Source organism: Dicentrarchus labrax, unplaced genomic scaffold (assembly GCF_905237075.1).
Source record: "Dicentrarchus labrax unplaced genomic scaffold, dlabrax2021, whole genome shotgun sequence".
In the NCBI taxonomy this organism is placed as follows: Eukaryota; Metazoa; Chordata; class Actinopteri; family Moronidae; genus Dicentrarchus; species Dicentrarchus labrax.
Window position 1 is genome coordinate 11,912,064 of NW_026136717.1, and position 19,168 is coordinate 11,931,231.

Genomic DNA, 19,168 nt, shown 5'->3' on the forward strand with positions numbered 1-19,168 from the left:
AAACGCGACTTCCCGTTTGGTACTGTCAAAATAAACCCCCCTTATTATTAAGTTATTACAACGTTACTGTAGAGGCATGACAGCCGTCCTCAGAGTTTTTGACGGAGGAAAAAAAAGAAAATCAAGGTCCACTCACTAGCTTTTTCTAGACCTTTCAACTGCCTCTCATGGTTTTGGATAACACAGTTGTCATAGAGATAGCAGTTATGTACGTGTTGTATTCTAGAATGTAGATGCTACATTGTAGTCAGCATTTATATGTGATACAATGCATTCTAGAATGTAGACGAGTTGTATTTCAGAATGTGTATTACAATGCAACTGGAATGTCTGCAGTGTAATATGGAATTGATAATGGATTGTTGACACCCAAAAGAATTTGAAAAACGTTGTATTAGGCTATCAATTTAACACAAACACGTAATACACAGAGACATTCTTGATAAGATTCAAGGTTATTTATTGTCACTTAAAATGCAGGATTGTGTAATATAATTGGTAAGTTTAGTTGGTAAGAGTTTAAAGAGGAGCGATAGAAAGTATCCTCCCTTGTCATTAAAGAATTGAGACCAAGATATGTTCTGTACGGTTGAAAAATAGTACGTTCTTGTTCTATCCTTACATTATGTACAGCAGTGCCTTGTGGGTTGAGATATAGCTGATAACAATAGAGCTGTAATGAGCAAAAATTTGACAATTATATCCACCATGCCATTATATTCACTCGAGTGTAATGCGATATGACATAATGTAGACTTTAAAGAGGATGACTGGGAGCTCCCACTATAGAAAGAAAGCTTCCACCTCCCATACGTTTTGATATTTTTATGCTTTGTTTGGTTTATGGTGTATACAATTTACACATTCAGTTTCTTTTCACACGTTAAAAACACCCAAGTATTAGTGGTTGTATTTTCACATAAACTGAGAGTCAGGAAACTGCTTTGAGTAGGCTTTACTTAAGGAAAGCCAAACCAGCAATTTACTGCTTATACAGGCTTACTGTCAAGTAAATATGTGGGATTTGAATGCTTGCAGATTACTGCGTATGTTTTTGACAATTTCTCAAGAAACCTTAAAAGCTGGTTGTTTATGTTTATACAAGAATGCTGTTTATGCCTGTAGACCAGGAGTTATTACATTATAATATAGATATACCCCTTTAGTCATTTGTGTTCAAAAGTAAAGGTGTATTGGAAGACATTATAAAGCTATATTTTGGAGGGAAAAAAACAGTATAGGATTAATTAGTTAGCAGAATATGGGTGTTTTCTCATGATATTCTAACTGAAAAACACCCATTTCATTTATTATCATGCGAACTAAAAACTTGACACTATTTCTTCTGTCCTATGACTGACATGTTACACACACTTTTATTTTGAAAGTGAAGTGGCAAAATTTCCGCTCTTTTCGTGGCTAACTTTAAGTAGCTTGATGCTGCTTTCATCCGAATGCCCATGAAACAAACCTCGGCAATTTGACTTATTCTGCGCATGCGTGGCTTTTCATTCTAGTGCAGCATGGACCACTCAGCTCCAGTGGACATACTTCCTATGGAGCTCCTTTACTGTACATTTATTTGATAGGTTTATATGATGAAAATAGTATATACAGTAATGGAAACAGTTAGCTAAAAAGATTTCAATTTCACACTTTTTTAAATGTTAAAATATATATATTTTAACGATTTAAAAATCTTTTCTATGTTCTTTATATTTGTTCCTCAAGATAAAAAGGCTCAAACTGAGTTTTGATATTCCAGATGTCTGGTACATACAGACCCACGGTTCCTTTACTTGCATATTAAAGTGAAACATTTCTCATGCTCATGTACTCTACTGAAAGTACAGGGCATAAATCAGAGTGTGTACAGGACTTTCTATTCATTTAAAACATTTTTAATAAACTTTGTTTGACCCAAGTATCTCCTCTTATATTTGAGCCTGTTTCTTTCTTAATCCACAGTATCAGTGCTACCGTCCTATCAGTGCTCCTCTGCTGCCTTAATTCCCTCTGCTACTAATAATTACACTTCTAATTAGAGCCTTTTTTTCAGTCCAGAGACCCATGGCTTCTGTGCACAGCAAAGGGTTTCGTTGAACTTGGCAGTTCTACGAGCTGCTGGGTTAAATTTAGCGCTGGGAAACTGGAGTCCTGTGACCTATGTGCTGAGGGCTGTAGTTAATGGCATAGTTAGCGTAACCCCAAAAAGAACATTCAGTTATTGCTTTATTAATCCTGTGTCACATCATACTTCACCGAACATGTAGGACCACCAAACCCACAGCAAGCTAGCCCCTGGAGCACAATAACAGCCCCCCAAAGTTAAAAGGGGGTATTTATTTTTAACAGTCATAAAATGTCAATCAGACCTATTCAGAAAGCTCATCCAGCAATCAAATCCAATATGGAAGTTTGATTTCAGGATGAGCTATCTCTTCAGTGCAGAGAGGCGGAAAACCGTAGCTGGAATGAGGGAATGAATTCCTGATCAATACTGCCAATATTGGAATTACTCTGCAATGTAACACAATATTATTACAATAAATGGATTACTTTGTAAACAATATAGATATTTATATATTTCTCACTAATAATACATTATTATTATTATTATTATATATATAAAATACTGAAATTAAAATGATCCCATCATCATCATCATCATCATCATCTTCATCCTGAGTGCATCATGTTGGATCAGGTCACAAAGTGTTTCCTTCCCCCTGCTGGCCAAAAACTGCATTGGTCTGATGAAGTCATTCAACAGGTTGAGGCAGAATTATTTATTATTCTCTGATTTATTTAAGGTCTGAACTTGCTGATATAAATAAGAATATATTGAGTTGGTTATAGTCTCTGTACAGAAAAGTGCAGCACCATAATTTATAGATATTAGCAATATAAAAGAATATTTTGGGAATTAAAGAACAAAACATTATTTATACATCAGCTTACCAGAAGATGTCAAATTATTCATATTTAATTTTTTGCTCTCATTTAATTTAAAGAGGGATTTGGGCTTTCTTTCATTAGCCTAACCAGTGTACAGTGTAGGAGACTGTTGTACTGTGCAATCATATTTTAATGTAATTTAGTTTAATCTAATCCAAATATGGATCAGAGAAATATCACATAATGTGTTTATTATGGCACAGGCTATTGGGGATCCAATATGTAATACAAAATATAGAAATGTATTTTGATATCATAGCCTATTTTTATTATAATAAGGTGATTATACAGTCTGTTTATGATGTATACAATATAAGCTCCTCCTTAAAAAGCTGTCAAAACAATACATGTTTTATCATAAAAAAAGATTTATATGAAGTATAACACACACACACACACACACACACACACACACACACACACACACACACCCGAGAGAGAGAGAGAGAGAGAGAGAGAGAGAGAGAGAGAGAGAGATCCTTCTTTATCATTACAGTGATCATTATAATTCTTCCTATAATAAAATAGAAGTATAGGCAACTAATAGGAAAGAACAAGCAGAGAATTGGACACATCAACCTAACAGTGGACTCTTCATAAAGTAAAGTAAAGAAAATATACAGAATATAGCAGTCGTGACCTAACAGAGTAGAGACCAGTGTAAAAGGTATATTAGAGACGGAAAATGCCTGTTTGTTTTTATGAGAGCGATTGGACTAACGAGGACATAAGCGGTTGAAGATAATGAATGAACGGACGGAGGGAGGAACACATCCAGAAGGAGGCAGTAATGCGACGCCAAGGATGCCGCAATACCTCGAAGAAGAAGAGGAAGAAGAAAAGTTTCGGGAAGAGCAGGAGGGAGGGGACTCCGGAGTGAAGTGTAGTAATCCGACAGCGAGCATGACCGACGCCGACGCGCAGAGCGCTCCACCATCGGCACCTGTGGAAGACAAAGCACAGCCTGAGAGGAAAGTCATAGGTGGGTACCAACATGTGTGCTTAGTCCAGGAGTCTGTCAAACTATGTCATTTAGTTTGAATTCATGTGCTCCATATGGCTGTGAGTGAAATAAACAGATTCATGATGTTGCCGCATAAAAGTTTATTTGCGTTGTTGTCAGGCTAATGTAAAAAAAATAAAAATTAAATGGTTTCTTTAATGTGTGAAACGTGTTTTAAATATATTGTGTCAACAAGTTAGAACTGGATCTAAACAGCAGATAACGGTCAATCAATCACTTCTGTGTTTGACACCATGGTGTGTTTCGTTTTTTTTCTAGAAACACGTGTCAGGAGTGTTACGCACGGGTTTTATTTGTTTGTGGGAAGTTTATTTATTTATACGACTGAAGTCAAACCTCTGCAGTGCAACAGAATATTAGTTTAAGAGCTTTAACTGGCAGAAAAACAGTTTAATTTATAGTAAACTCGAATATCACTAAAACGTGAGCGGTCTCTGTTTATTTGAACTGCTTCCTTCTTGTTTTGTCTGTACTGAAACTAGATGAAAGCACATTATTAGTGTTTTAAGTGTCTGTTAACTGTGTGAACAAATGACCTAAATTCCCATTGATCAGCTGTCGCGCGCTCCAACAGGGACTCGCGCGCGCGCCCTCACAGGTGCAAATCATTGCTAATTAAACGCGTTTCAGTGATTTCTTCTTTTTCTTTTTTTTTTCACAAAGTTCCCCGTCTGTTCTAATGAAGCCGTGAAGGGTTTTTTTGGTCTTGTTTTTAAATGTTTTGAGGTGAGAAAGTGTAGCTGTGTTGTTTAGCAGCCCTCCCTCGTGACCTAGTGCTGACCTGGTTTCAAAGTCTCACTGTTAATGATTGACACACAGAGCTCCCATTTCTTGTTGTTAGCAGAGGCTGCCATTGATACAAGCGAGATAACTGTATATTATTGTGTTCTTTGACTGGCTGTATAACGACGTGCTTTACGTCAATGTTACCTGGATACACATTAATCATGTGCTACCTGTTATTGTAGCCACCTTGGTCCAAGGCACAGTGAAATGGTTCAACGTGCGGAACGGATATGGCTTTATAAACAGGTATTGTCTCCTCTGCATTAACACTGCGGTTTCAAGTCTAATTCAAACCCAAGTTTGCTAATCAATGTTTTATTTCTCTCAGGAATGACACCAAAGAAGATGTGTTTGTTCATCAGGTAAGGCAAAGGTCATTTTCTTGAATTAATGTTTTTATGGGTTGATGGAAGTATTATTTTGTTATAAATCTTATTTATTTTATAATCTGTCTCCTCAGACCGCTATCAAGAAGAACAATCCTAGGAAGTTTCTCCGCAGTGTGGGAGACGGGGAGGTCGTAGAGTTTGATGTGATTGAGGCAGCCAAGGTAAGAATCTGAGAATCCGTTCGATACTATAGCAGCAGTTTTAAGTCGGCTGATTTTTACAATTCCCCTCTTTGGTGTCCCACAGGGCTCAGAAGCAGCCAATGTAACCGGTCCAGGTGGCGTCCCAGTCAAGGGAAGCCGCTACGCACCCAACAAACGTCGCTTCCGTCGAAGGTTCTTCCCTCGCAGCCCTCGGCCTGGTGACCAGAGCAAACCAGCTGATGGCCAAGAGCCCTCTCTGGAGGGCGAGGGATCGGTGGAGAACGATGGAACGAGACCTCAGCAGCGCCGGCGTAGACCACGCAGACCTCGGCCGGAGGCACAAGATGTAAGCTGAAGAAAACTGAGGGATGCTGCTGCAGGGTGTCATTTCTTTAAACCTTGATTTATGTGAGAGGGAGTTTAACTGCAACCTGGAGTTAAATGAGTGTAAAGTAAAGGTGCAGCAGAACTGTTAACAACTTTGGGAGATTTAAAAATTGTGAAACCTTTTTTCTAAAGTTTTTGAGTATTATAAGAAGCTCTTGAAAGTAATAGGATGAATCCGTTTTAATTAGTTCTGTGGCAGAATAGTCTGAGGTGTTGTCTGCTTGTTCCCTCAGGGTGAGGCTGGAGAGGAAAAGAACGGGGTAGAAGAGGGCGACCAGACGCAGCGTCCACAACGGCGTAGATTCTGGCGGCCATATCGCAGGTGACCTGGCAGCATTGTTCTTGTTCTACTTTTCTCTAAGTTAACATAAATTCAAAGCTGATTTTAATATTTCCTCTGTCATGGGATTCACAGACCGTTCCGCCCGCGCGCCCCTCTGGATCAGGCTGCAGACCACCAGGAGGCTTCCCCAGAAGAGAGCCCGGAGCAAGGCGAGGTGAAGCAGACGGAGGCCTCTGAGGGCCCGCAGACCAACGGAGAAACAGCAGAGGGTCAGAAACAACGGCGCCAGACTAGACGCCGCAGGCAAAGGAACTCAGAGTCTTTTACCTCGAAAGTGAGTGCAACTAACTGTTCAAGGTAAAGTGCTACCTGGTCCACTTCCAAAATACAACTTTTCTTTATACTTGCACATATTGCAGAACGATACAGAGAAGTCTGCATCAGAGCCTGGTACCCCCCCTCAGACTTCAAAACCAGCCGACCTTAAATCCACATCAAAATCGCCAAAGGTCTCCCCCAAAACCTCCCCTAAAGCGTCAGAATCACCCGAGGTAAGCTGCTAAAACCGCCATTTTCTACCGATTCGCTGTGTTGAAAAGGATATGTCTAACCGTCTCCTTCCCCACAGCAGGCCGCTGCCACAACAGTCCCAGCACCAACAGAGTGACGCTACCGAGGGGACAGTCACACGACCCTTGGCATGAGGTGGGACCCCCACACTACAGTGGTCAGGTCTGGGTTGAAGACATGAGGGGGGTGTAGGGTTGCACTTCTTGCGCTACAGCTGCCACACTGGCAATCTTTCGCAGAGGGCCAGGATGACAGACTTTAAAGGCAGTTTAGTGAGGTTTCCTGTAAATGGATTTAAGGTGGAATGATAGCATTAAAGGGAGACTTTATGCAATGTGTTTAAGGAACAATTTTTGAGTGAAATGAATCTTTATTTCAGGGATAGATGTGTTTATTGTCTTTGTTTCTTTACTGTCTGTCTCCCTTGGGTTTTTTTATTTTCCTTATTTCTTTGTCTTTCATAGGTCCTAGGGTTGGAGGACTCGACCTATTTCAGAACACATGCACTGCTCTCCCCTCCCTGCACTCCCCCCATCCTCCAACCCACCCCACCTTGCTGTCATCCCTCGTGCCTCTTCCCCCCCCTCTCATCCTGTCTTGTGTTGTCCTGTCTAGACACTGGCGTTTGCAGAGGGACGAGGAAGGGAAGAAGGGGGATACAGGTGGGTGGTGGGTGCATATTTATAAGATTGAAAGTACATCTTTAAAAAGAAAAATGGGAATAGACAATCTGCTTGGTAGCCCAGTTATTCCAACCCCCCTTGAAAAACTATTTTCCTTTTAATTGCCTAGATGGGACACATGAAGTAGTTTATAGAGGAACCAGCCTTGATTTTTATTTAGCTTTTTTTAATTTGGTTGAAGAGGGGAAAACCAAGCATGTGTGAGGTTGGTGGTGCATTATGGGAGTCAGTTTAGTTCTGTTACCACCTCAATCAATTCCTAAAACATACTACTCCCTTCATCTCCTCAGTTGAGGATAGATTGATGAAAAACTTATTTTTTGTTTTACTTATTTGTGTGTGCGTTTCGTTGGAGGGGATTATGTGCAATGTCAATACTTAAAATGCTAATTAATAAATCATGTTTGCAAATCTCAGGATTCAGTCCTTATTTCTTGTCTGACAATGAATTAGAAGATACTGCTTTTGACTATTTACATTTTGTTTTTAAAATTGGTTTACTTGATATTAAATCAGTTTTCTAGTGGTATTTTGAAAGCAATGGAGGCTTTAACAGGTGTTTTTAGTAACATTATTTACAGTACTTGCATCCTTTCAGTCACACTTGACCACAGCATCAATATTCACTGTATACAAATTACAGGTCCTCTCTGAACAATCTCAGTACAAATCCTCAGAAGGTAGTGATACACACCATTAAAGAATAGACAGCAAACAGCACACATGACAGATGTCAAGAGAAATGCACAAACATGATTGTGTGATTTTTAAAAAAACAAAACTACTCTTTACAGGCAGCCCTCTGATTGCACGTCTTGCTCTAGTATAGTATCGGGCTTCTGTTTACAAAACCAAACACCTGCTGGAGTGCATAAAGAATTGAAACTTTTAGACCCTCATACCCTTAAATATCAACAACCAAATGACACACTATATGTACACATGAAGTACTAAAATAGATTTTTTTTGTTTGTTTAAAAGTAGCATTTCTGCAGGTTGTGCAATGAGTTTCTCATGATCAGAAAAATACTTTGTAATATAGCAGTTTGCCTTAGCGGGGAACACACTACATGTTGACAGCCCACTTTGGTAATAAAAGATTAAAAGGACTCCTTGGACAGTTATCAGGGCTTGGTATTGCTTGACATTTTAATTAAAATTAAAATCCTTTAATATTTCTTAAAGGACCAGGGTGTAAGATTCAGTGACATCTAGTGGTGAAGCTGCAGGTTGCAACCATTTGAATACAGCTCAGGCTTCCAAGTGGCTGCAAAAAGCTCACAAAAGGCCCTAAGCAGAGCCAGTGTTTGGTTTTGTCCATTCTGGGCTACTGTAGAAACATGGCAGCCTCTGTGAAAGAGGACCTGCTCAGAGATTATTTCTGAGCACTCATATGAGAATTTTGCCTAAATAAATTAAAATGATCTTTTTAATTTTAAATTGTGTGATTAAAGAATAAATTGTTGGTGTTTTTTTTCTGGAATTTTGCAAGAAAGTGACCAGAAATGGTAGGGGATGATGGTTGGGTACACGCTCTCTACCAGGTGAGCTACCAGGGTGCTCCAAATCAAAGAATAAGTTAAAAAGGTAACAAATGTGGTCAAGCATTTGATGATTTCTGTACTTGACAATTTTCCTGAATGTTATGGAAACATTTCAGTTGGTACCAAAAAAGTATTTGTTTAATACCCGGCCCAAGTTACTGTAAGTGGAAACGTTGGATTTATTTTACAACTTTCAGACGTACTATTCTGTTCAGTTCATCAGTTAAATGCGTTTCAGTCTTTAGGCATTTAGTTTGTGTTCCCAGCTTTGGTACAAAATAGGCAAGCATACTTAACTCAATGGCTATATATCCTATGTTATGTTGGCTTTTACCTTCAAACTCCGAAAACTTTGGATGTCTTTGTAGTTAAAGTGCAGGAATTCCAAAGTCTTTCCACCTCCGTCTGTCAATATTGCAACTGAGTGCATCGCCATGGAATAAAATCCTACCACGTTGGCAGTCAATGCCTCAACAGTCCAAAAACTTTGTTCTTATGTGCATCTTATACCTTGAAACTACAGTAGTCAACTCTTACTCCATAGGGTTTAAGCCTTTTGTCAAGGCTCAATTTGTAACCTCATAGTGCAGTGGTACCAGCAAAGGACAATTCCAAAACACACCTTTAACACTGCTTTGGCACCACAATCTATATGAATACAACAATTGACCTCAATATACATGTCAGAAAAGTCGGGCCCACATACACAGTTCATCCCAAGCTGTACTCAGTTCCATATCTCTCCAGGCAGGGACTCCTCAGTTGATGCTTTCCTCCCCCAAATAGTCCAGCTCGGTGCTGGGCTTGTCCAGGTCCATGTCCATGTCCATATCCATCATTCCTCCCACTGAGCGCTCATTGAAGTTTGCTGCAATCTGGTCGAAGGTCTTGCCCCGTGTCTCTGGCACCCGGAAGAATGTGAAGATGAGGAAGAAGAGGAGGAGTACTGCGAAGATCAGGAAGACGTATGGCCCACAAAGGTCCTGGGGAAGGATTGGAACAACAGGATGAGGACTAGACCTTGGACACTTGAATGGGGTACTCATCATTGTGCTGGAAATCCACAACTATCTGCTAAAGAATACTCACAGCAACATATTGGAAGCCCATGCCGATGATGAAGTTGGCAGTCCAGTTGGAAAAGCCCGCCACAGCCATGGCAGCCGGCCTTGGACCCTGAGAGAACAGCTCAGCTACGAAAAACCAAGGGATTGGACCCGGACCGACCTCAAAGAAGGCCACGAAGCCAAAGATGGACAGCATGCAGATGTAGCTCATCCAAGGAACGCTGTCCTATCAGGTCGGAGATAAAAAGGGTTCAGAGGATTGTAGAGAAAACTCCCATAACAGTACAGAGCGCTTGCATCTTTGTGTGACTGACCAATAAAGCGAGAGCCATGGTCATGATGACGGCACAGATACACATCCCACCAAGTCCCAGCATGTGCAGCGTCCGCCGACCCATCCTCTCTATCAGGAAGAGCTGTTAATAACAAGAGAATGCGGAAACAGAGATGAGATGTTATCCTCAGTCGGCTTACAGATTGTACTTAAGTTAACTGTACAACTAGTTTGTACTGAAATATAATTCATTGTTTAAAGAAGACTAAGAGCTCATAGCATTCCTAGTAGCTTTGTTAATGCTAACATCAGCATGCTAACAGTGGCATTGCAAACATGCTGATGTTCAGCAGGTATAATGTTTACCATGTTCACTATCTTAGTTCAGCATGTAAAAGTATTAGCACCAAACTCCGACTTTAATTGAGGCTGATAAGAATGTCATTATTTTTACAGGCATGTCATAAACCAGAGTTTTGGCCAATTTAAAACTCTGAAATGATGATTGATGGCACCAGATAAAAAAGTCATAACTGTTTCGACCAGATTTCATGACAATCCATCTAAATGTTGAGATCATTTAGTCTGGGCCAAAGAGGTGGAGCGACCAAAGAGACCAACATTTATACACCCCGAGATCCATAGGGCTAGCATGGCTAAAAATCCCGCTTTCCGACCCATTTAATGACATTGAAACATCTTGACCTGCCAAACCAAACTTGACCTACTTGGATGCAGGAGTGTTTGAGAGGCAGGCACGAGAGAAAGGCAAAACCAGCCTGCCGTGTTATCTTATTTGCTCTTTGATAACAATGTTAAACAGTAATAGAGATACACTTTGGTGCATAGCAGGACTCTTTATCATACTAAATTTACAAAAACAGTTTATACTTGAATGCTTTTATAAGGAAGGAGAGGGGGAGCACATCAAAAAGCCTAAGATGAAGGCATGTTGGTTTGATTACTGACCGAGACCACGGTGAAGGCACAGTTTATTACGCCTGCTCCTATGGTGGCATAGACTGGACTCTGGACTCCTGCCTTTATGAAGATACTGGTGGAGTAGTAGAAAATCTGGCCAGAGGGGTAAACAGATTATGCTTATGTTAGTATTACACTGCACTGATTCACTTCACGAAGAAAAACATGACTTTAACTAATTAAGTTTAAACCCCCCTGACTCACTGCATTGATCCCAGACAGCTGCTGGGAGAGCTGCAGCAGGATAGAAATGATGATGGGCTGGCGGTACAGTGGAGAGCGAAAGAGCTCCAGGATGGACACCTTCCTCTCCATTTCCATCTTCCTCTTCTCCTCCTTCATCTCTGCCAGCATGTCGCCGACCTCCTGCCTACCCGTCAGCCTCCTCAGGCCTGCACAAAGGAGGCGTGTAAGGAGTTGAGGTGTGTGTATGTTATATTAGAGTTTCAGCCACAATTTCAAAGCTTGAAGCAACGTAAGCTCTATGGGGCCAACTTAAGATCTTATAGACACATGTTTTGGTACTTTCAGCCCCATAAATGTTGCGTAAGGTGAGAGTACTTATATAGCAAGGCACTGTACAGTGAGCGATTAGATAGTGTAATAAACCTGACAATCTTGTTTTGTCTTTGCAGTATAAGTAAGACTGAAGGAGTTGATTCCCCCCCCCACAAATATCTTCAGGTGAGTTAATGTCCTCTCTTGTTTTTAGAACAAACAAGTTGGTTTAAATCCACTGCAGCACTTAATTTATAAAATTTAAACGGTTGTGGTCAAAGTTCAACAACATCAACAACAAGAAATGTCAGTAAAATGTCCCAACAACTGCAACTTAATCCACAGAAACAAGTGAGCCAGGAGGAAAATAATAGACCTTCAAAATACTGCATGAGGTGACTGGACTGATTGAAGATATCATTTTTGAAGAAATCTGTTATACAAACTAAAGCTGCTAACTTTCTGTGTGCTGGACCACTTTAGCTTTGACCTTAAAGATGTCTTCAGACCAGTATGAAGTACTCACCTCTCTTGGCCTGGTGCTCCTGGCAGCGGACGATGTAGAGGAAGCGGGGGCTCTCGGGGCAGAAAGGCAGAAATGACATCTGAAGTACAGTCGGCACGACAGTTAAACCCAACAGGACTGGCCACAACTCCTGACTGCCCAGTAACACCTCCAGACCCAGGATCTGCACACGGAGAAGGATCAGGTGTAAAGACATACGATTTTAAAATATATAAAACATTTCCAGAAAAGGCTATTACAAAATATTTATATCAAACATTAAACTCCAGGGAACATGGTGGTTCTAGACATTTTCTCATAAATTAACCACATATTTTAATTTCAGACTATTTTTGAAGATTCTTTCTGATGATTTTAACATTTTAACTTTGTCCAAACAGAAGAGAGGTTTTATTATCTGCGCTGTCACACCTGTGCTATGAGAATACCAGTGACTATAGCCAGTTGGTGCAGCGTGCCCAGTGCCCCTCGCAGACTTGTGGGAGCTATCTCTCCCACATACATCGGTGTCAAGCCTGATGCTAATCCTGCACAGAGGAAAAGTTGGATAAGAGACAGGAACTTTCTACCAGATGTGAAGGAGATGACTGACTGCAAAACAGCAAAAGAATACAGGCTCACCACAGTAGGCACCGATGATAAAGCGTCCGAGGATCATCATTTCAAAGGAGCGGCAGAGCTTGGACAACGCCATCAGACTTCCACCAATGAAGGCGAACAAGTTGTTTATGAGCATGGCTTTCCTCCTGGAAAAGATGTTACACATTCTCACTCTGAATCCCATCTAATATATATATATATTTCATTAACCATGAGTCTCAGATATCATCATCATCCAGGAGGTTAACTGTAGCTCAAACACTGTTAATAGTAAATTAACTTGAGAATCAGATTTCATTGCTGAAGGGGCTTTTTGTAAAAATAACACAAGATGCATAAATATCCTGAGAAAGAGGCTGGTGTGTTCATAGTAAGTTTGACAATGATATTTCACTTCACGGATTATTTCTGTCTAGCTCTGCTTATATGTGCACAACACATGGAAAGATATTTCAGCCTCCAGAGGGCAGTGTCATACAAAAACATGTAAGGCTTTAGTTAGTTGCTTCCTTAATCCCTGACTGACATTAGTAGTTATCCTTAAACAACCTTAAAGCCTTGAGTGTCTGCAGTGCAGTGTAATTTGCTATTATTCAGTTTCATTTAGAGTTATTTTTTAGATTATGATCATTATGAGTCGTGCCAAAAAGTTATGCTAATGTTGTGCAACAAATTGACAGAGGCAGGCATTTGGTTCAAACCAGGGGCCACCTATACCAAATAGCTTCATCAAGATATTAAATTAAAGATCCCCCAGACATGTTATACAACATGTAATTTAAAATTCCAAAAATGGCATCTGCTCTTTCTATCCCACTAAAAAACCCAGAATCCACAGATAAATTATATATATTTGAATATTTATTAATAATCTTCATACAGATCATTTTTTATTTCAGAATTAACTGCTGGACTCAAGATGTCTCCTACTTAAAGTCCAATCTCAGTGTATGTGCATTACATGTTTCAAGTTTCCACACACTTGTGTAAGTTGCATTTTGGATCCTGATTGGCTTCCAGACCACTGACACTTTATATAATTTAGTTGTGAAGACAGAAAATCTTCAATCAATTAGACTGAGATTTAAGGTAAGAAGAGAGAAACTTTCCACTTTCAGCAGAGGAATGTGAGCAACTCTGCACATACATCATTCTGCACAGTGAAGTTCAAACACCAAAGGGAAGTAACAATACATTTGTTTAGGAGGACCTTGTCCTGAGCGCACCCATGGTGGAACGCTGCCACAAACCGACCCTCACTCCTCCTCACACCCCTCCTGACCCAGTGCTGCCAGCTCTGTAAAGATCCACTTTCAGCCAGTGGAAGCTGTGGGCTGCAGTCCAGCTCAGGTTACAGATGGAAACTGGGTCGACACGGAACATTGTGGGCAGAGTTTCCCCCTTAGTGACAAGAGACTGGAGGTTGGGATCCATTTTGGATCCATGCAGAGGTGGAAAGGAGACGTTGCTGTATGATGACTCATAGAGTTGGCCACTGACATATTTCTTAATTATTGTCTAAGCAAATGGTTTTTTTTTTGTCCTGTTAACTGCCTCATAACACCTTAGATTTATTTTGTGACCACCCACGGGTGGGTTATAAAACTTTTTAAAAAATGGCTCTTGGGTGGAATATTTGTGCTTTACTGGGTATTTTGGTAAATTGTGCAACCACTGAAATAGCACCTTTATCTAGAATTTCATGTAGTCTTGAGCACATAATGTTTTCAAACGTTTTAATAAGTTTGAGTTCACAAGCAAAATATAAACTCCCAATTCTGGTGGAAACACTTAAATAAGAGTGTGCCCCATCCAGAGTGTTTCCCTACCTGCCCAGCCACTCGGAGACGAAGCCCAAGCAGAAGGCGGACAGCATGCCACCGATGGAGAAGATGGCCACGGACAGAGACCAGAGGGAGGTGAGGGTCCCACTGGGGATGGGTTCTCCATACCGCTGCAACCATGTCGCATTATAGTCCTGCTCGATCATCTGCACAAGGCACAGAGGGGAGATTGGGTGATTATTGTTAATGTTATTTTGATACGTTAAGACACAGATCAATAGGGGGTGTCTTGCTGCTCTTTAGGGGTGAAACAGGAGAAAAATATATGAGAAACAAGGAAAGGTTAGGTATTAAGTGTGTATTTTGTCATTGTTAAGGTAACCCACATAGCATGAAACCCTGATAACTAGAATTTAGAATCAGGATTTGTAAATAAGATACAGAACATATTACTAAAAGTAATGTAACATACCTTTAAAGGACCCCCAGAAATAACCTTTTCCATCAGAAGAAGATTTACTTGCTCTGCAACAGCCCTGACTGGGTATCAAGCTTCAATACTTTTCTTTTTCACAGTAAAGTAAAAATAACAGGAGGAAATCCTTATGGAGCATACACAGTGTAGAAATAAAAGGATAAACTACAGGTCATAAACTATAAATCAAGGGGTTTACAACTTTCCTGTACACCAGAGCAATTTATTCTGTATATGAACTGTCTCCGAATGTCTCACACACACACACACACACCACACGCACACACACACACACACACACACACACACACACACACACACACACACACACACATTAAAACAGCGGCTTCCATTCTGGTTTCAGCGTCTCTGTGAAACTACGTCAGCTGTGTCACGTTTGTAGTCAAGAGTCATCACCAGATGCCTGAACACCATCAGCCCAGTCAGGAGCAACACACCTGACTTCCATTCATCTCTCTGACTGACGCTGGACGTGTTACACAATGTGCCAAACAACACCTGACTGTTTTGTGTTAATAGACAGATTAAAGTATTGAATTAGGTATTTGTTCTGCAATACATTCTCCAGCCTGATAAAAGAGTATATGTGATATAGGCAGTCATAAATCACACAGTATTACATACATTTCTCACATAGAGTACCCAAACGTGCTGGAACACCAGATGTGGCTGAAATATGAGACAGCGACATGGTTTATAGCCAGAGCAAGTCAGGTCTTCAAAACTGCTGTGCCTCTATAAATATATACTGTACAGCACATACAGTATTTGTATTAGAAGGCTACGTGAGTTCAAGAAGAAGGATGTTGTGGTGTCAAACGCACTGCCTCGTAAAATAAGGAAACAGATGAGCTTAGTGAGCTACTAGTATTTTATTAATAAATCTAGTATTTTCTTTAATAATTGTGTCTCTTAACTCTGTGCTGAATAGTTTGTGTGTTAGTTGTATATTACTGTTTTACTAACAATATTGACTCTTGCATTTTATCCATGACGACTGTTTATTGCTGCTCTTTATGCCTGTGTTTTGTCACTTTGTGTTGCTTGCATGGTTATATAGTGTATATGATTATAAAGGAGTTTGTTGCTGCATTATTGTATACTGATGTTTTGTTGCCTCCTGTTGCTCTGCCCGGCTTGTGTTGTGTGTTGTCTTGAAGGATTTATTGTTTTGTTGCTGTTGCTGTCACACATTCATATACAATTACAATGAAAACACAATTCTATTTTAAAAAAGGTGTTTAAAAGTTCATGTTGACACTTAATAAGAAGAGAGCAGTTTCTGATTATAATAATTAATTTGAGATGATATAAAATTATTATATAAAAATGTAGAGAAACTGTGAAGTATGCCGTTAGTATTTTTTATAGTACTGGAATGCTGAATTGGCCCTACTCCTACTCAGTAGCCCCAAGCCAGTTTAAAGGCAATAAAAGCCCAAAAACACACATAAAAAAGACCATCTCGTTTATGGACTGCAGTTGATAATGAGCCAACTAGCAGCTGTACATTTACAGAAATGTTGATTCATGTTGTCCTTATAAATAAATAAATGAAATGAGTTGACGTCTGGTTAAATATCTCTGTCTGACATTTGATGGGGTCTTGAATCCATGGCCTTGTGCTTCATTTTTTTTACCTTCTGGGGTGCATTGATGACACCGATGTTGTACCCAAACTCCAGAGATCCCAGGACGGCAGTGAAGACTGAGAGAACAAAGGTTCCCGTCACTGTCTGCAGGAGAAACACACACATAGAGAAACATGTTAAAAATATATATATATTATTATCAGAACAGTGAGTAATGCTGAGAAATGTGTTTAATTATGGCAAATAATAACAGAGCTTAAGTGGACTCCTGGGATTGGTTTCAGCTCTACTCCACTAACATCAACTATATATAACTGTGATCCTGATGAGAGACAATCTCTTCATCACAGTCCATGACTTCACAGGCTGCTTTACTGTTGACGCCTGAACTTTAACTCCCCTCTGGTTTCCCATCAGGCCACGGGCACCTGTCTCCACGGTGACAGAAGAGATGACCTTGGGGAGATGAGGTCTTCCCCTCCAGCAAAGTGTATTTAAACCTCAGAGAGTCATTTCATACTGACAGAGTAGTTTCCTAGCAGCTCAGTGCTGGAGGAGGACAAAACTCTATAACATAAAAACATGCTGATTTTTATGGTGGTTTTTAAACGCTTCTGGAGGATTTATGAAATGCTTCAAGACCTGTTGGATAAACAGAAAAACAAACTCCCATCGTGGTTTCCTGTGAAGTTGACATTTTAATGATGTGGGCCATCTGATAACAACAATGTGATGTGACTCTAAACTAAAAGTTTAAACTAAAAGTTTAAAGTGAAGTTTTGTTCTCAATTTGAACAGAATCATGTTTTTTTTACTTGAAAAATGTGTATTATTTCCTAATGTACATTAAATAATGATGGAACCTCTTAAAGATGTTTACTTTTGCTCTAACGTCCATCTGTAACACTGTGTCTTGACCTTGCTGTGTTGAGTCTCTAGATAAGTGCTGTTTAGTATTCAGTGACCAAAACAACAGGGTGTGTGTGTGTGTGTGTGTGTGCACATGTCCTTGTAACTGAAAAGGTAAAACATGAGAAGCAGCCAGTTATACTCTATTACACTTAATGTCACCTGCATTTCATTAAAGGTTATGCTCAGTAATTCATTTTCTTTTCACTTATCTTGAACAAATCTTTAATATAAGATACACTAGAGGGTCTCACTACAGAACTCATAGTGTGTGTTTGCTTTTTGCTTTGTTTGAGTTGCTCAAGGGATTTTTTTTCCATCGAAGCCAAAACGTCTGAGCTAATAGAAGTTCCCACATCCCTTGAACATCCCTCTGCATTCTGCACACACATCAGTAGCAGTCCACTCTCTCTTGTTTCCAGAGTTAAACTCTCCAGAATCAGAGGAGTGATCCACACATCCATCTGACCTAGAAATGATTTCTCAGAAAGAGCTAGAGGGAGCACACAACACAGGCATTGTTTATGAGGGTGGGGAAACTGAACCAGTCAAACTAGGTGGCCTACAAAAAACCCACAGTATGAAGCTCTGACCTGTAAACTCAGATATTTAGCTGGTCAAGGTCACTACTCGGGACTAAATAAGGACTAACAAAGCTCGTTCAGATCAGGGCTGATTATTTCTCTCCCTAAACTACCACATATAGTTACTGGTTGTCACAAAGGCCATTATTATTATTAATTATCATTATTCTTAATTTTTTCATTATTTTAGACTCTAGGTAAAGCACTGCTTTATTTTCAACGAATGTACTACACGAAATGTTTTAGAGATGGCAGAAATGAGAAGAATCTTATTTTATAACATTTAAAATGTCAGAATAATTCAACGAGCTTCATCAACGAGTTTGTATTTAGTTGTTGGATTGTATGAGACAAACTGCAATTCGGCCAAGCAAGGCGTGTATTTTCTCTTACACTTTTTATGTACGACGGAGATAAACCCGTGCGTAAAATCTCTCCAAATAAAATACGCACGGGAAATGCGCACGGAGTAAGACAAAAAATACCGGCTCTTCCTACAGCCTACCATTCATCAAATCAGTTAAGAGAGTAAAACAAATAAGCCCAACCACATTTATAAACTCTATAAATCTCTCAAGAAGAAAATTACCTCCCCTCCGAGTTGCTGAAACCCGGCCGGCATGACTTTGGCAGCTCCAGGCACCCAGTGTCAGTCGATGACAGATGCGTCTGGTGCCAAATGCAGACACGTGAAACTCCCCCAAAAGGACAACAAGTCCCAACTTCAAACGTTAGCACTTCAGCACCAAATAAACCCGCACGGTAAAAGTTATATCCAAAAGAAGAAACCCAAAGGGATCCGTCAGGTGCGTGGTGTGCTCGCTTCTTTGTACTTTGTGTTGTGTCCGTGCAGCTGGGATAGAGTGACACCCACGTGCACGCCTCTCTCTGTACCGAGAGGGGCAGGGAGGTGGGGCTCCCCACTGGGCCTCTGGCTGATCTTGAGGTCGTGCAGCAGAGGTCGAGACACAAGCAGGAAGCTCCCCTGACCTTAACTATTATTGGCTGAAGGCAGAGAGCATGTGTGAGGAAAGAAGACCCCCGCTGTGCAACAGAGAACTTACTCCTACAGACAAGAGGGTCTGGTTTT

General features: G+C 40.3%; 2 protein-coding genes and 1 long non-coding RNA gene across 5 annotated transcripts; 2 read left to right on the forward strand and 1 right to left on the reverse strand.

Annotated features, from left to right (window-relative positions):
- The first annotated feature begins 3,747 nt into the window (after window positions 1-3,747).
- On the forward strand, window positions 3,748-7,639 carry LOC127379495 (Y-box-binding protein 2-A-like). 2 transcript variants are annotated; one of them, XM_051429141.1, is made up of 10 exons: window positions 3,748-3,940; window positions 4,951-5,014; window positions 5,097-5,130; window positions 5,229-5,318; window positions 5,404-5,646; window positions 5,921-6,009; window positions 6,103-6,304; window positions 6,390-6,521; window positions 6,599-6,675; window positions 7,005-7,639. In XM_051429141.1, the coding sequence occupies exons 1-9, from the start codon at window positions 3,763-3,765 to the stop codon at window positions 6,635-6,637; spliced, it is 1,071 nt and encodes a 356-aa protein (XP_051285101.1). In that variant the 5' UTR covers window positions 3,748-3,762; the 3' UTR covers window positions 6,638-6,675; window positions 7,005-7,639. The 2 variants fall into 2 exon arrangements, with proteins under 2 accessions (XP_051285101.1, XP_051285102.1); XM_051429142.1 differs by having other exon boundaries at window positions 6,602-6,675.
- A 141-nt stretch (window positions 7,640-7,780) lies between these two features.
- Window positions 7,781-18,963, reverse strand: LOC127379494 (solute carrier family 2, facilitated glucose transporter member 4). Its single transcript, XM_051429139.1, has 11 exons — window positions 18,668-18,963; window positions 16,634-16,729; window positions 14,543-14,703; window positions 12,735-12,859; window positions 12,525-12,640; window positions 12,114-12,276; window positions 11,294-11,481; window positions 11,078-11,182; window positions 10,149-10,250; window positions 9,857-10,060; window positions 7,781-9,750 (listed from the first exon to the last, which is right to left on the reverse strand). Exons 1-11 carry the CDS (start codon window positions 18,698-18,700, stop codon window positions 9,526-9,528), a joined length of 1,518 nt encoding a protein of 505 aa, XP_051285099.1. The 5' UTR covers window positions 18,701-18,963; the 3' UTR covers window positions 7,781-9,525.
- Window positions 10,493-14,332, forward strand: LOC127379507 (uncharacterized). Of its 2 annotated transcripts, none has more exons than XR_007888316.1 (4): window positions 10,493-11,194; window positions 11,308-11,511; window positions 11,725-11,773; window positions 11,933-14,332. It is a non-coding gene; the product is annotated as an uncharacterized LOC127379507 (long non-coding RNA). The 2 variants fall into 2 exon arrangements; XR_007888317.1 differs by lacking the exon at window positions 10,493-11,194 and having other exon boundaries at window positions 11,371-11,511; window positions 11,933-11,982; window positions 12,071-14,332.
- Window positions 18,964-19,168: the final 205 nt, after the last annotated feature.

Bases quoted from the DNA above. Each gene is read 5' to 3' on its own strand.
- LOC127379495 (XM_051429141.1), top strand. From the start codon at position 3,763: ATGCCGCAATACCTCGAAGAAGAAGAGGAAGAAGAAAAGTTTCGGGAA. The intron at 3,941-4,950 runs GTGGGTACCAAC...CTGTTATTGTAG, and splicing joins GCCTGAGAGGAAAGTCATAG to CCACCTTGGTCCAAGGCACA. The intron at 6,305-6,389 runs GTGAGTGCAACT...CACATATTGCAG, and splicing joins CAGAGTCTTTTACCTCGAAA to AACGATACAGAGAAGTCTGC.
- LOC127379494 (XM_051429139.1), bottom strand. From the start codon at position 18,700: ATGCCGGCCGGGTTTCAGCAACTCGGAGGGGAG. The intron at 12,641-12,734 runs GTGAGCCTGTAT...TCCTCTGTGCAG, and splicing joins TATCATCGGTGCCTACTGTG to GATTAGCATCAGGCTTGACA. The intron at 11,482-12,113 runs GTGAGTACTTCA...TCCTTTGTGCAG, and splicing joins GGAGCACCAGGCCAAGAGAG to GCCTGAGGAGGCTGACGGGT.